This window comes from Rhinolophus sinicus, chromosome 12 (assembly GCF_057876585.1).
Source record: "Rhinolophus sinicus isolate RSI-liver-muscle chromosome 12, RSI-T2T, whole genome shotgun sequence".
In the NCBI taxonomy this organism is placed as follows: domain Eukaryota; kingdom Metazoa; phylum Chordata; class Mammalia; order Chiroptera; family Rhinolophidae; genus Rhinolophus; species Rhinolophus sinicus.
The window spans coordinates 16,845,141-16,862,990 of record NC_142512.1 but is presented as its reverse complement, the minus strand read 5'-3'; the positions used below and the strand labels follow the sequence as shown (position 1 = coordinate 16,862,990).

The 17,850-nt window shown below is 34.5% G+C and overlaps 1 protein-coding gene across 1 annotated transcript in view; it reads right to left on the bottom strand.

The window, feature by feature from the left end:
* Positions 1-17,850, bottom strand: part of UBE2G1 (ubiquitin conjugating enzyme E2 G1) — a 93,863-nt gene that overhangs the window by 10,880 nt on the left and 65,133 nt on the right. Inside the window, exons 3-5 of the mRNA XM_019743839.3 lie at positions 13,246-13,343; positions 6,712-6,890; positions 2,669-2,791 (exon numbers count right to left, since the gene is read on the bottom strand). Of these exons, the coding sequence (XP_019599398.1) occupies positions 2,705-2,791; positions 6,712-6,890; positions 13,246-13,343 (364 nt within the window). The 3' untranslated portion in view covers positions 2,669-2,704. The remainder of the gene's footprint in view (positions 1-2,668; positions 2,792-6,711; positions 6,891-13,245; positions 13,344-17,850) is intronic.

The window sequence follows — 17,850 nt, the reverse complement described above, 5'->3', positions numbered from 1 at the left end:
TAAAATTTTTGGTTATTTCCTAAATTTATGAAGTACTGTTTATGAGGTAAAATCACGCATAAAGCTTAGGCTTCAATATTTGTTATTTTGTTCCTCTTCAATTCTTTGTTGTCACCAAGCCCTTTTCTGACTGGGAAATGGCACGAGTAAGGAAAACAAGCGTTGAGGGATTCTCTTGCTCCTAAGATTACTGTCATACTCATAAAAAACCAATGCGATGAGCTGAACTTTGTGAAGACTAAGTTAGCAGTTGTATCCAGGACAAATATCCAGGATGAAGTGCAGGCAGGCATGAAAGAAGTTCAATGACAGCAGACTAAGGCAAAGAACTTGACCTAAGGTGGTGGAAAGCAAGAGTCAAAAGAAGGGAAAAGAAATGGACCACTGACTAGATGTGAGGGAGGTAGCAGATGTAATGATAATAAAATAAGAACAGAATTATTAGCAAAAATAAACTGGATAGATATAAAGAATATGGTGAAAAACAAATAATTTGAAGACTGCAAGGTTATTGTTAAATCAACAGGAAGGTTAATTTTCAGCAAAGGTTATTATAAGGAAATCTAAAAGATATGACTTTTCAGAAACTAGATATCAAATATGAAAACAGAATGAGCAATGTATAGACTTTACTTCGCATTTAATACATTTAACTATAAAAATAATAAATAAAAAGTAAGATAGTGTGATACTGGTTCAGGAATAGACAGCCAACCAATGAAACATAGAAATGTCATACACAGATCAAAATATACATGGAAACGTAATTTTGTAACATAACCGATACTGCATATCAGTGGTGAAAGGATAGACTTGTCAATAAATGATGTAGTTAACAGTCTGGTACACTGGGAGCATGGTGGGAGGTAAAGCTGAACTCCTACCTCACACCATACACCAATCAATTTCAGTGGATGCAACACACTTACGAAAAACAAAACTACAAAACTTTTAGAAGACAGTATACAATAGTAGCATTTTGATGGCAGGGAAGACACTAAGATACAAAAAGTAAAACCCATACAAGGAAAGAAAGGACTAATAAATTTAACTGCATTAAGATTAAGAACTTCTGTTCACCCAAAGGTACCATAAAGAAAGTGAAATGACAAGGACACAAATCAATAACCTAATAGAAAAATAGTCCAAAGACCAAAACGGGCATTTCACAGAGGAAAAGTCAAGGTCAAATACATGAAACAATGTAATTGCATCAGTAATTAGGGTTACGAACATTAAGTCATAATGATGTGTCATTTTACAGCTTCCAGACATTTTGCAGAAATCTGATAATATCAAATGTTGTAGAAGATATGGAACAAATGGAATTCTTAATCTTGCCAACAGGAATATAAATAGATGCAACATTTTGGAAAACAATTTGGCATTATCTAGTTAAAGTGATGTGAATATACCCTTAACTCAATAATTCCACCCTGAGGTACACACTCTAGAGAAACTCTTATAGTACATGTGCAGCAAGAAATAAGAATAGCTACATTTTCTATAACCGCAAAACCAAAGCAAAATAAACAAACAAGTAAAAAAAAAAACCCACCCCAAATAGGAAAACAATTGCAATGAGAATCAAGGGTAGAAAGGTAATTTATCTAATGAAAAACTACAAAACAGTGAAAACAGATGAAATATAGCTATACATAACACAGACCAATTTCAAGAGCACAATATTGAATAATAAAAAGGCACATAAAATGCATACATTATAATTCCACATATATACAGTTCAAAATCATGCAGTACATTGTTACAAATACAAACTTGATAAAATTATGAAGAAAAGCAATGGTAAACACAGCATTGGGAATATGAGAAAAGGATGGCATAGAAGAGGGGAATATCGGAGATGTAAAAGGTTAATGTAAAGTTCTTTCTACTAAATTAGGTAGCAGGTACAGGGATGTACCATGAATTGTGATCCTTTAGATGCTATCTTTCACAAACACTTTTTTAAAAAAAACTATTTAATTAAAAAAAGAAACCAAATAACTTAAATGTCACAGGTTTGGTCAATTCACCTACACCACGTCCTTTTCTAATGAGAAGGTACCTTCTATGTTTGACTCCTTGCTACACTTAAGATATACTTGTGGACAGATGGTATACAATATAAGAGAAATTCTTCCTACTGGTTCTATCAGTAAAGAACAAGGGGATAAATTAAAGACTTTTAAAACAAGAAAGATAGATGTTTAATGCTCTTGCCAGTATATTACAAAATATAATCTTTCTTTTGAAAAAATTAGAAAACAAAAATTGAAATCATCCTTTACCATATATAATACAGTATGAGAAGATACTGGAAATTTCAGTGTTCAGTAGTGGTCAAGATGGTAGACCAAAGGTGAAACGGAAGAAATTGTTGAAAAGTACTTTATTAGAAATTTCACCAGCAGTGAAAAGAAACAGACTGCTATACTAACCAGTTTAACACAGAATATCTTATTGAAAACAGCGGGGTCTAGCTACTGAAGGAAAGAGCAAGCTAAGTTACACTGTTCCAGTGAGAAACAGCAGACTACTGGATACTACCACTAAAAAATGAAGCCAATAAAACAAGCATTTCAAATACCTAAATCACACAATTTCTAAAAATGTATGACATTTATAAAAAGGCAAAATAGTAGTATGATTTTAAAAATGAACTTACCCTGAAATAAGTGAAGTTACAGCTGTTGAACAAATGTCACTCAAAAGCAGTCTCTTGGCTCTTTCTTACACAGCGGGCAACTTTCCTTTTGAATTCTCCGTTTCTGTCTTCCCGCCATTCTTTCTGTAAGTACAAAAGGAGTATCAAGTGGTTTTCTGCAAAATCCTCTTATAATCACAAATACTAGCTTTAATTTTGAATGCAATGCCTTGGCAATATGTACGCTTTTAAATTGTTAAAAGCTGATAAGGTAGAAAAGTAGTTAAAAAATACTTTTGCGGGGTGGCAAAAAGTTTAGAGAGAATATATGACTGACATTCTCTACTGACTAAGACAAGACTAGGCAAAGATGACTTCTAGATAAAGCATAGGTTCCAGAGTAGGAACTAGTTAATATAACCACCATTTGTTGAATCCACTATGCCACACATTTGGATGACTAGCTAGGTGATTTATCACCTGCACTTTATATATATATATATACACACACACACACACACATATATACGTATGTGGAACCTATGAATTCAATAAGGCAAAAAGCACATATGTTTATCTCTTTGCTCTCCTGAGACATGTTAAAATGATTATATTGGAATTTTTCTTTTAAATCATCCGTTTCTTTAAAAAACTTTTATTTATTTTAAGTGTGTTTTTCCAGGCCACATCAGCTCCAAGTCAAGTAGTTGTTTCAATCTAGTTGTGGAGGGCGCAGTTCACAGTGGCCCATGTGGGGAATCGATCAGGCAACCTTGTTCTTAAGAGCACTGCGCTCTAACCAACTGAGCTAACTGGCTGCCCCCGAAATTTTTTATAGGTATAAATCCTCAACACCAAAGAAAATGGCAGGAAAGTCATCTAATAATGGGGGGGGGGGGGGGGTGAATTTTTTCTGGAAGACCAGAAGGAGATGGAAGAGTAATGAAACACGTAACAGAGAAGACAAAGTAACAGCCTAGAAAAGCCTCAATGGAACCAAGCAAAGGAGGGAGAGACCCTATTGAACAGAACCCTAAAGAAGTTAAAATTTAGAAATGGCGAATCTGAGAAGAGTCACTAAGAAGTGGAGCTGAAAATAAAGAAATTCATAGAAAGTCTGTATAATTCAATAGTTTGGCATTTTCCTTCCACTTATATCCAAAATTCTAATACCTTCTTAAAATAATGATATATAGATTTTATATAAATATACTGACGAGCACTAGAATTAGAGCTGTTACTGTGTTTCCCCGAAAATAAGATCTAACCGGAAAATAAACCCTAGCGTGATTTTTCAGGATGCTAGCCTCTGAACATAAGCCCTAATGCATCTTTTGGAGCAAAAATTAATATAAGACCCGGTCTTATTTTTGGGGAAACACGGTAGCATTGAGTATCGGTACTCAAAGTGCTTGTTCATTTTGGCATTTAAATGATACCCCTCTTCCTCCAGCTCTTACTCTTAGTTTAATATCTGGCTTGCTACCCACACACTCTTGAGTGGAACAAATTCTGTACACACACACTCACACACACACAGCTCTAATCTGCTTTCCTAGACCCTCATTTCTCATCATTTCTTAATCAGGAATGGAGAATTGTGTAGAAAGCCTACAGAGTTTTGAAGTACTCTTCGAAATACAAAAGAAAAACTGACCTCAGAGAAACATACTTCAGAACTCAACTTTGTATAATTAGAACTCCCAAAAGATTAAAGAACTATCAAATTCATTAAGCAGTGGTAAGAGTTCATGAAAAAGGAATTAATGGAGAAAAGACCAAGTTATTTAAAATACCGTCAAAATGAAAACTCAAAATCGGCACGATTTGAGATGAAAAAGAAACAGCATGAGGGATCAATCTGGGTAATAGGTACAAGTTCAAAAACAGAAAGCATACCAAACATGGAAAAGTTCTCAAAATAATCAAAAAGGAAAATTTCCCAGAGCTGATCTTCAAAGTATACATCAACTAGAGTGATATAAATTTTTAAAGTTTACATAACAATGTGAAATTTCAGAAGACCAAAAATCCAGAAGAAGACCAAAAGGGTACCAGGAGGAAAAAACAGAAAGACAAGGTCACCTGCAAATGGAAAAGAATCAGCTTAGCATCAACTTTCTCATCAGCAACAATAAATACTAAAGGATAAATTCTGTCAATATTTGATTTTCTCCCCTAGAATTCTGTAAACAAAGTATCAAATATAAGGACAGAATAAAAACACTTTGAGACATGTAAAGACCTAATTCCCACATATCCTTTCTAAAACATTATTCTAGGATGAAGAAAAGCAAAAGAAGGAAGTCAATAAAAAAAAATAAAAATAAAAAAAAATCTAGAAAACAGTTGATCCCATCCAGAAGAGCAGGAAGGGAAATCCAAGCAGCCAAGCAGCAGACTGAATCAATCTAATTGGCACCAAAGTATAGAGGGATCCCGGAAAGAGATCTCGAAGAAAAATGGGTTTCCTGGAATAGGTATCATTGATTGGGAGGTTAGAAAAACAAACATGGGGAAACCCATTTGGGAACCCCTCTAGTTCCAAGAGCTGCGATTCTTTACTCTTTACTTTTAATAAACTATCCTCTTTTACACAAAAAAAAGAAAAAGAAAAAGAAAAACAAAATATATGAAAATATGATAAAAGGTATGCAATGCAAGAGAAAAAAGCAAATAAGAAGGGTAAACAAAACTGTTTACAGGAAAGCTATGGTTTAAATAAGACAGCTAAATGGTCAAATCAGAAAAGGCAGTGGTTTTCAAGAAAAAGAATGGGTAGATTTCGTACAATTTGTGAAGTCATGTTTGTGTAGTTCAACTTCACAGTAAGGCCTATTTCTACCCTGACGAAAAGAATGACTTCTTTTTCAATAGGTTCTGTTGTTACAGAGGACTCAATTGTTTTGAAGAGTTAATAATTTTTGCCTATTCACATTGTCAAGTATTTGCTCTTAATTTATCCTTCATGAAGATTAAAATGCCACTTGCCAGTTCTGATCTTATTAAAAAGAGCTGATAGTTGAGGAAGAATCAAATGAAAACAGTAATTACTTCTCTCGCAAAATGAATCCACAGGATTTATTAAAAAACAGTTTTCACCTCTTTCTTCTCTCTCACTGCCTCTTTCATTGTTTGGACTGATACCTGACTAAATAGAAAATTAGAATAGTTTCCTGCCAGCTTTTATTTCAACTTGATTGCTACATTTAAAAATTCAAAGCCATAGACTTGAAAAGGGGTTGTCTCTGTAGTGTTTTTCTACATGTAAGATCTCACCCAAGTTTCTATATAGGCTTGAAGTAACCCAATTAAAAAGGTGAACTCAAGCTCCTGGCTTTCAGATACACTAACAAAAGTTCCAAGAATAAGAATTAGAACAAAAGGCTTTTAAAAGAATAGAAAGCTGAAGAACTAGGTCTATTATAGATTAAAGAAGAGTAATAAAACTTGAATACAAAAATAAAAGTTCCTAAATTCTGGGTTTAAAAAAAAGCAGCTATAAAGAACAATCTTGGAGAAATCTGAGTAAGGACTATAAATGTATATTCAATAATAGTACTGCATCAATGATAGCCTTGTGCTACGCTTATAGGAAAGATACCCTTGTTCTTAGGGGACATGCTGAAGTATTCAAGTATGAAGAGTTAGGATATCTGTCAAGTATTCTTAAATAGTTTGGCAAAAAAACAACAATGTTGCAAAATCTCTAAATTGGTGAATTTAGGTGAAGGGTATAGAAGTTATTTATTGAACTAATGTAACTTTTTTGTAGATCTGAAAGTTTCAAAAATAAAAACTTGGGAATAATAATATAGACTTTAATAAGGACTTGGTATTAAATTTTCTTAGGTATGATAACAACATTATAGTTAAGTAAGATGGTATCCGCATTCTTCAAAGATGCAGGTTTAGGGGTGAAGCTTCGTTATGTCTGTAACTTATTTTTGCAGAGACTGAGGAGAATGTGTACACACGTATACACACAGATATACATACAAAGACACTGTTCTGTCATTCTGAGTTTAAAGGGGAGGGGAGATGTGTGCACATGGCCACCTTACCGCAGCATCAACATTAGCAGGTGAGTCTCCATTAGGGTCTGCCAGCATAGAAATAACACTAATCATGATGGTTTCCACGGTGTGAATGGGGAGCCAGCGTTCCTCTGGTTTTTCATACCCATATTTATCTTCCCCAGGCTCATGAAGAATAGAAATGCATACATCACCATTTTTATCAACTGCAAAATTAAATAAGAGTTCTGTTTTATTACTAAAAATAATTCGGTTATACATATCTATTAGAGATGTGGTCCTGATTTCCACAGTACCTGTATAAAACAATGACTATGTACAGAAGTTAATTTCCAAAATGGAACCTGTTAACCTCTTAGGAAGACCACAGGTGTTACCAAATAGGATCCATCTGACAAACCTAATAGGAAAGTCTGTGCAAAACTTTAAGATATCTAGCATGTAGATGGTGCCCAGCATTTACACGGATAAATATAGCAGGTCCTCGAATAACATTGTTTGGTTCAACGTCAATGAAATGCTGTAGGAACTTAAAATCTTGTTCATATCAATTAGCCTAGTAAAACTGGGTTCATTATATGTAGTTTCACTTAAAAGTTGCAGAATCTATTAGTGAGCACTCACTATACAACAAAACGAATAAATGGCAACTACTGAATCTGTTCTTCATTTGCAGAAAGTATATGATCCAAACACCAGAATTGAGTTTCTATGTAATGATTTCCTAGTTTCCCTACCAACTTATTAATATAAATGGGTGACAGTCAAAGTTCCAGAGACTTTTCTAAGAGAAAAATGAGAAGTATTAGGTTGGTGCAAAAATAATTGCGGTTTAAAAGGTTAAAAATAATTGTAAAAATTACAATTACTTTTGAACCTACCTAATAACATCGTAACATACTTTTTAAATCATATATAGGCAAAATTTTATTCTAGAGGAAAGGAATATACTCAAATTCACAAAAGGAAGATGTCATAATGCCAGTAAAATTTCATTAACATAAATATAATTTTCTATAAAACTATTTTAAAATACATCCACAAATTAATTGATCAAAAAAAAGGTGAAGTCCTAATCCTCCAACTCACATCACACAAATATTCCTTATTAGCAAAACTGTCAAAAATTTACTAATCTTTTATGGTGAAATGTTGCCCACTGCAAAAGAAAGCATAATTACCAGGGAAATGTTAGAAAAGGTAGAAAAATACAAAAACTTTTTGCATAAAAAGTTTTTCAGCCCAATTTCCAAATCCCATGAATAACCAGTGTAATATTTATGTATATTTCATTCCTAACTTCCTACCTAAAGTCTAACAACTTTGTGATAGGTTTAATTTTAAAGCTTATTTTTCATTTCATAACTTAAGGATGTCCCCTGTTGTTATAAACTCTGGTAACTAGAATCAAAGTTTATTTATTATTTCTCTAAGACAAGTACTTCTTGAATGCATACTGTGTGCCAGGCACCCACCTAACAGAGGTGATACAGCAGTGAATCACCTCTTACAGGCAAAGCCCATGCCTTCTTTCAGTGTCTCATATACGAGCTTTTCTATATAATTAAGAGTCCGTGTCCCAACCCATCCCACCTCCTAGTAAAATCCCATTTAACTAAAATGGAATAAGTAGATCAAGTGGTAAGAACAATAGTAAGAAAACTTGTAACAGCACTATAAAGTTTAACATAAAATGCTTATACAGTATTATAGAGATGCTCTCCTCACTTACTACATATTAAGGATTTTTCCAAGTCATTTTATTTGAAAACATGATATTAAATGTTTGTATAGAATTCTATGAGAACCAATTTAAGATCATTTCCCTGTTTTAGAAATTAGCATCATAATCTAGCCTCTTCAATTTTTTACTTTGCGTCATTTCATTTTAAAGTTTAATTTTTTAGAATGAGACATTTTTAGGCTTAATAACTATTACCAAATTACATTTTGAAAAGTACACTGCCAATTTCATTGCCTCTTCCCTCAGAATTAAAATTTTTCTTTATTGATCATTTTTAAATTTCACAGGTGAAATCTAGTTTAATTAGCTTTTCTAAATGTTTTTGAGGGTGAAAATTTTCCACGTATAGAAACTATACATATTTCCCCTTTTGTGAAATGTCTGGTCTGTTCTTATCCTTTACCCATTTATATACTCAGTTTTTAGTGTTTTTCCTGCCAAACTGCTTCCTAATTTTCCCCATTTAATTTTTGCCTACTACTTTTTCATTTCAGTGCCCCAATAACGTTCTTTATAGCTGGCCTTGTTTTCTGATACAAGATCCATTTAAGAATCCTATATTGTATTTAGTTGCCATTTCTCTTTACACTCCTCTTTCTAGTCTTTCAATATTACTTTGAAACTAGAAAACTCTTGTCCCTAACACCCAGCAAATAATTGGCATTCACTACTATTTTTTTAATCACTTGAAACGTTTTATTCCATTTCAAGTTTTAATTCACTTTGCTGTTTGGTGTGAAGAAATTTCTCATCATTTTCCTGTTTTAGAAATTAGCCCCATAATTTCCTGTTTTAGAAATTAATTTCCCCATAAATAGCCAGCCAAGTTTCAGAATCAATTACTGAAAAAAAAAACACATCTCTTCTTCCATCTTAAAACTAATGGAAGAGGGTAAAGGGGGAGGAGGGTGGCTGACGAGGGTAAACAGGATCAAATATATGGTGATGGAAGGAGAACTGACTCTGGGTGGTGAACACACAATGTATATATAGAAGATGTATTACAGAATTGTACACTTGAAACCTATGTAACTTTACAACCACTGTCACCCCAATAAACTTTAATTAAAAAAACAAAAAAACTAAACTACCGGAACCATACACACCCTTCAAGCAATCTCCTTTCTCTTGAAGCTGTGCATCTAAAATTATAAAAATCCAATTTACTCTCATCTTCTCTATTTATTCACTACGTGGGTACTCTGTCTTTATTACCTTACTGGAAACTGGCTTCTACTCCCCAACAGGATGCTGTGACTATTCTCACAAAGTGGCCTGAAGAACATATTCTCCTAATTACTTTTAAAGTCAGCTCTTCTGGGCCAATCTAACTGATACTGCTGAGAACACCTTCCTGGACACATTTTCCTCCCTTAGTTTCTGTGACACACTTCTTTTCACTGGTTCTTGAGCCATTCTTTCTGTCACTTTCTAGTTTTCCTTTTCCTTGGTCTGACTTTTGATGTTATCTTTATCTCCCAAATTAATCATCTTTTCCCTGGGTAAATTAACTCATTCATTATATCACAATATTACCCATCATCTTCCCCCCCAACTTTACTAAAATATAATTAACATACAACATGGTGTAAGTTTAAGGTGTGCTAAGTGATGATTTGCTACACATTACTTGTCACCTTGATGCCAGTAACTTCCAAGGCCCTAAGCTCACTGCTGAGCCTTGGACTAGTTTTATGTAATTATTTAACTGGATATGGGAAGTGTACCTCAAGAAAAACAAGTCCAAAATTGGATGCATCTAAGCCACACAAAGCTAATCTTTATACTAATTTTTATAATAGCTTTATTGAGATATAATTCACATATTTGAAGTGCACAATTTAATGATTTCTAGTATTTTTAGAGTTGCACAACCATCACCATAATCAATTTTAGAATATATTGATCACCAAAGGAAAAAACCTTGTACCCATTAGCAATTACTCCCCATTTCTCCCCAACCTTTCTCCGAGCTCTACGCAACCACTAACCTACTTTCTATCTCTATAGATTTGCCTATACTGGACATTTCACATAAATAGAACCATACACTATGTGGTCTTTTGTGACTAGCTTTGTTTACTTAGCACAATGTTTTCAAGGTGCATCCATGTCGTAGCATGTGCCAGTACTTCATTCCATCATATGGATATTACATTTTGCTTTTCTGCTTATCAATTGGTAGACATTTGGGTTGCTTCTACTCTTTGGCTACCATGACTAATGCTGCTATGAACAGTTATGTACATGTATTTTGTGGACATGTGTTTTCAAGTTTCTTGGTTATATATCTCTAGGAGTAGAATTGCTAAGTTATAAGGTAACTATGTTTAGTCTTTTGAGGAACTGCCCCACGGTCTTCAAAAGTGGCTGTACCATTTCCTATTCTTGCCAGTAGTGTATGAGGGTTGTAATTTCCCTGTGTTCTCACCAACACTTGTCTATCTGTCGTTTTGATTATAGCCATCCTAGTGGGTTGGGTATAAAGTGGTACCTGACTGTGGTTTTGATCCTACAATTATTTTTTAAATGGTGCTTCAATTCTAAATTCTTACCTCTCCATTACTACCTCCTTGTGGTAGTCAACAAGTGAGAATTAACTAAATTTTTCTTCCTGCCACTACACTTAGTTCAAACTTTCATTGTCTCTCACCAAAACTATTGGTAAAATCCCCTATCTCCTGGCTATCAGTAGGCCTTCCCTTTTCAATCATTCCTTCATGAAAGTAACCTTTCTAGAAGAAAATATAGTCAAGATCAACCTACTATATACAACTTTAAAACTCATTAATTTAATGAGTCCCCACAGCCTAAACAACAAAGTTTAAGCCAGGCGTTTACATATTCAAAATTCTGTTCAAGAATCATATTCTCTAAAAATCAATCCCTAACATCCTCTTCTATGCCACCAAACATCTTTATAACTACATCGCTGCATCTCTCAGTTTCGCCATTAAGTTTATATGTCTGCCTTTGCCTTACAGAGACCATAATATCCTTATAGAAAGAGACCATACCTCATTAATCATCTTTGTAACTACTCGTAGCAGATACTCAAATGCTCGCTTTTCTTCACATTCCTATTTCAAAATGACTTTTCACTCCTTCCTAGTTTAACTCTTCCTGTACGACCCATCATCTCCTCAGGTATCCTTTCTTCACAAAGTATTCCCTTTCTCAAATCAACACTTAATTATTTCACTCTCTAACGCCTTCTCGCTTATGGCCTGCAACACAAAGTCTCTTCCACCTTAAAAAAACAACGCAAAACACTCATTTCATCCGTTGTCCTCTTAAACTACCTAGGCCATTGCTACCCTTCCTCTTAACAGAAGAGAACTGCCAGGTATTGCATACACATATGCTTTCCTTTAATTCTCACAGGTAGAGAAGCTAAGGCTCAAAGAAGCTTTGCCTAGAGTTACACAGCTCATCTGTGGTGGAGCCAACAATCAGAACCTTTGTTACGTCTTCTTTGAAATAGGTGCAAAGAGATTGCCTATTACACACCAAATAATTCAGGTGAAGCAGGAGAAACTGCCAAAAGCCTACGAAGAGATGAAAGAAATGTCAAAGCAACAAGAGGTGAATGTCATCAATTCATGCATCCATACATCATGTAGGACTATTGTTAATGCATTCTCCCACAAGTAAACTGTTAGAGACATTCTTCTCCCTCCTTATTGGTACAAAAATAACTGTGTGTCTTTTGTGATCACTGTTATCTGAGATGCGATGAAATATGGTGGTTCCCAAAAGTTTTCCATTCACCAGTTCTAGTCTCTCCGAAGACTCATTTGTTTTTCAAGCCATTGGGTTCTAATACATACTCCCTCTCCGTGTAATAAAGCCTTAATTTATTAATTCATCCATTACTCTCTCACTGATTTTCACTTAAACTAACATATAAGGGGTTCTCTTCCTTGCAATTAAAAAAGTCTTGACTATGAGAAGCAAAACGCAGATTAGTGTAGTAATCTAAAAAGACAACTCTGATTACAAAATACTGATAGTCAAAACTGAGAAAGGGGGGTTATCACTGTGTGAGGGGTGTAAATGTCTAGCTATTACATTGTTTTGTATACCTGAAACTAAAAAAAAAAAAGACACTGTCCTTGCAAGCTCTATTATACAAAACAAGACCAGAAGTTCAGAGAGACTGTGTATAAACAAACAGCTTATCTAGCCTCACCTTTGGCTTACAAAGTGGATTTAAATGTAGCACAGCTTTGGGTAAAAAAGTCAATGTCACCATTCCCTGAACAGCAGTACAGATGCTTTCCAAAGGTTAAAACACACACTATTTTATCTCATTTGACGCACTTCAGTCACCTTATGAGGTAGGTAGCACATTCCTTTTTTACAGCTAAGAATATAGATAAAAAGGTAAGAGTTGCCCGTGGTCTAAGAGCTAAGGTAAGAAAATATAAATTAAAAAATCCAGGTTTAATTACTTCTATGCTCTTTGTAATAATCAATGAGTCACCTAATGCCTTGGAAATTATCTCCTCAATTGTAAGAGCTCTATTTAGGTTGAATTGATCATATCACACTCACCAAACCTGCCTCTAGTTTGGAACATGAGTCTCAACAAAGCTAAAAACTAAATAAAGAATTATTTTTTTCATATGATCTGTTACTCCTTCTTGTCTAAGGAATCTAATAATACAAGGCCATGTGCATAATGAACACAATGAACTTAGTACAAAAATTCCAAAGCAATTTCATTGAGAACTACATCTTTTTTATTGACCCTGAAAACTTCAGTGACAGGCTATCATATTTGTAAATGTGAATGTAAAACTAGATAAACTTACCATTTGGGTGCCAGATTTCTGTAATGAATTTCATTTTAGGAGGCCGGAGGGGATAATCTTTTGGGAAAGTGAGATGAGCCTTAAAAACACCACCTTCACTGGAAAAAAAACAGAAACAAGTTCCTGCTTGTAAGTAGACAATTATTAAAACAAACAAGGGTGCTAGTGCTCACACTATAAATTAAGTAATGAATAATCTGGATTTCAAGCAGATAATTTACTTACTCACATACCCAGCTTTAATAAACTGTCATATCTACCACCTTATTAAACTCTCAAAAAGCTAGTGAAACGAAAGAAAAAGCTTAAAACAGACATCCAGATCAGATCACGTTATTGCTGTGCTACAAACCTTTCTTTCTATCACTTCCCGTTGCATTTAAAACAAAATTTAGAAGGTTTAACATTGCCTATATGGGTCAAGTTGCCAGTTTCTCTGTGTGCATCTCAAACTACCACTCTTCTTTCCATTCCAGCCAGTCTTCTTTCCGTTCTTCAAACATAACAAGCTCTTTCTCATCCCAGGCTTATGCACATGTTTTGTTCCTTGTCTTTATGTATCAGACACTAGGAGTATATCAGTCACCAAAGTATAAAGTCTCTCAGGGACTTTACATTCTAGTGACTTTCCGAAGTCGTCCTGTGCCATAGAAGTCCGTACACACTGGAGATGTCCCATATCCATGTTGTCCAACACAGTGGTCACTGGCCACTGGAAATATGGCTAGTGCAGCCGAGCAGCTGAATTTTACATTTTATTTAATTGTAATAGTCACATGTGGCCAGTGACTGTTGTATTAGTGCCGCTCCAGAGCACTGCCATTTACTTAGAAGTGTTCTTGAAGAAGTGTCAAAATAATGCAATGAGTTGTGTATGTTAACAATGAAAACCAGTAAGAGAAAGTCAGTCTTACGGGGCAAAAATGCCGAGGTTCCTGTCTTGTGTCCTTGGTACTCGCTGTTTCCTCTGTTTGAAATATCCTTCTCCCCTTGGCATCATTCAGAGCTCAGCTTAAATGTTACCTCTTAAGAATTATTTTACTTGACTACCCAGTTTTAACAGGCCACTATGCCCCTCTATCTCTGGCCTCCTTTTATTTCTTTATCGCAACAGCAATTCACACATCTGCCTCTTTCATTGTTCAATGCGCCACCATCAGAGCAGGGCCATATAACTATGTTTGTTTCAGATCAGTGAGAAGTGGAATTCTCAGCTCATTAAATGGTTTCCATTAATTGAACAAACAAGCGCTGATTGTCTACTTGTACAAGGCACTTTCTATGTAAAAGAATACAACAGACAACAAGACGTGAGAGATCACCGGTTTCATGGCACTTACCATTCTAATGGCAAAGGTAAATATCAAGAAAAATATCAGTAATAAGTACTGGAATGATATGAGCAATCAATTGTTAAATTTAAAAAAAAAGAACAAGTTTCTATTGAGTAAGCCCCACTTGTCTTCAAAAGAAGAAAAAGTGAGGGTATGTTCGTATACAAATAGAAAGGATTATGGGATCTTTTACTTCCTGCTTTGTACATTTCAGTATTGCTTGACTTTTTAACCACAAGCGAGTATTAATTTTTACTGCCTTTTTCTGATATAAAAGCAAGGTGGGGCGGGGGGGAAGAGAGAGGTAGATCATTAATGCCAAATACTTCTGAACACAGAAAACACCACTGGACTCTGAGGATAAAAAGTAACCTTGATTAATACAACTTTGGTAAAAGCAATAGGAAAAAGACTGGAAAGAGTTAAAGAATGAGGTGGTAAAGTACAAGCATAATAAACAGGACGATTTGAGTTTAACTGTTAAAGAAGATGGTAACTTAATGGGAAAACAGTATAAATGAAAGGCTTTAAAAGAGAGGAAAAACTGATTTGTTTGCAAGTAGATGGTAAGGTGTTGACAGAAAAGACTAGAAATACAAGGAAAAGAATAACTGGGATATTAGAAGAAGAAAGAAAATAAGGGTTGTAAAGGGCCTCACCAAGAAAAAAAAAAAGGACATCTTTACCTTCTGCACAAAAAATAACAGACTGAATGTAGTACAGACAGCCAAGGCAGAAAGGGGAAAAAGGACAAATTTGAGGCCTGCCTTATTGGTCTTAACTTTCGTAATTTATAGTATTGTCCATTGACGGGGAAAAAACATGAATACGAGGAAAATGGAGACTGGCATAGCTGTCGTGAAGAGCACAGTGATAAAGAGATTAAAGCGATAAGTCTATTTTCTCAGCCTACTTTACCCCAACTGTATAAGCAGGTGCCAAAACTGGCCTTAAGACATATTAATTATATGGACTAGTTTTTCAAACTGGGGCAGCAAAACCAATTAAGTGAGTCACTAACCAGTTTTCTTAAACAAATAAAATAGAATAGAAAACATTGGTGTTTATCACAAGTAATGTTTCAGTTATATAATCTACCTATGGTTTCTATTCACTAAGACGTATACACCTAAGTATATACTGAGTCATGAAGTAAAATATTTATGATTTAAAAAGTCTGAAAGCCACAAATACAGAAAACACCAAGAATCGATGTAAAAGGACATCAAAACAGCTGCCACAAAGCCCAAGCACTTTATTCCACTAGTGAGGCTATTATTCCTCAATATTCAGTTAGCCTTCCGAGGTCCCTGAATTTTGATTGATTAGGTCCACTTGAAAGCTTTATGTTAGCTGATTGGAATCCCTATCATGAAAAATTACCTAGTCCCTTAAATTATTTTCAATTTTTAAATGTCAATCAAATTTAATTAATTACATTATCCTAAAACATTTACAGAACACCATTTGCACTCTATGTAATGCCCTCACCCTTTTCTGAACCAATCATGCTATTCTTATAGTTTTCCTCCTATAGGTAAGCTCCTTAACATCTCTTTTACCTGTTGGAAATCCTACCTGTTTTTTTAAAAAGTCTCGCTCAGTAGTCCCAACTCGTGGGGTGCAATCCTTTGGTGAACAGCTAAATTAGCAAAGAGGAACTAAAAAATCCCACCGGGAATAAAACATTGTAGAATAAATATTGACATATCACATATTCACTGTTTTTCAAATATACCAAGATGCTACTATGATGAGCAAAATGAAAATTTATTAAAAGCATCAATGAATTAAAAATATCTTCTCTCATTATATATTCTTTTCATCACAGATACTAACAGCACAATTACTAGCATGATGTTAAAAAGAGGTATGCAACCAGGGGTTTCCCATTTGAAAAGGTTGAGAAACCCAGGCCTAGTTCATATTTCTTCCCTGAGGCCTGGACTGTTTTTGTATTAAATTATAAAAATCTTACAAGGATCAGATCCTATCATTCAGTCATGTTTACTTTATTTAAATGATATACTGTATCTAGCCATCTGGTATTTTGCTCAACATTGTTCTTTTATATGTGTGTGTGTGTGTGTGTGTGTGTGTGTGTGTGTGTACATATATTCTCCTGTTGATACTTGTCTCTTGTTCATTTATTTTATCTGCCACATTGTATAACTTATCCATTACACTCATAAGACATTTGAGTGCTTCCTTTTTTTTGCTATTACAAGCAATAGAACATTGAATATTCTGAACACTTCCTGGGCACAAAGTTTTTACCCTGGAAATGAAATGCTAAGACCAAGTTTATAAGTAATTGTTCAGTCACACAGCTAATGAAAGTGGTAGTCAGGGAGCTAACAAAGATAGTCCCCAAAGCCCATGTTCTTAGGCACTAAATGATAATGACATGGCGTTGCCATTGGTCAATCAATTCCTAAGCAGCACAGGCACAAGTTTCATTCACTCCAAACTTTCATTACAAAACTTATGGCTTGTGCTTCTATGTCTTAAACAGAACTGTACAAGAATTTTGTTACTTTACAAAGATGTTAATCAGAGTTTGTTTAGTCAACTCTTCATTTTCTATAACCACTCAAGGTAAGGCAATACTACAAAACACATATAACCTTAAGATCCTCCAAATTTTCACACCATTGCCAGTGGTAAGAAACAAAACAAGTATTTCTTGAACAGACTAGCCATTAATGATAAAAGAAAAAGAGAGTAAGAGATAAGGTGTACATTCACCATTCACTAATACAAATTTATAAACGTTACAATTACAGTGATATCCAGATCTCCTAGACTTTCTTTAAAAACCTACTGCCATTCCTACCTGAAGTTTTTATTCCTGTGGACATGGGTGGCTATCCACACTACTTAATAATTAGTAGTTTGAAAATAGCAAGTATACTACACCAATTTCAAAATGTCTTTCATAGAAAGACAGCCTCAAGAATCTATTCTTGACAACACTAGAAAGATTAATGGACAGACTAGTAATAAAAATTCAATACTGTGTAAAGATAAATATAATGGCTAAATTAATACTCTTGGCAACTATCAGTCTCAAATAAAGTAACACCTGAATATACCAGTTATTGATTACATAGATTATAAAGAGTGTGGACTGCCCTCTAGTGACTAAATGAAGGCTAATGATGCCGCCATAAAATCAGCTTTTAAAGAACTTTAGTAGAGTAGTAATTCTTTCTATTATTACATAAATTATCTAATTATTAAGTGGTGAATTAATCACTTAGGTCGGGGT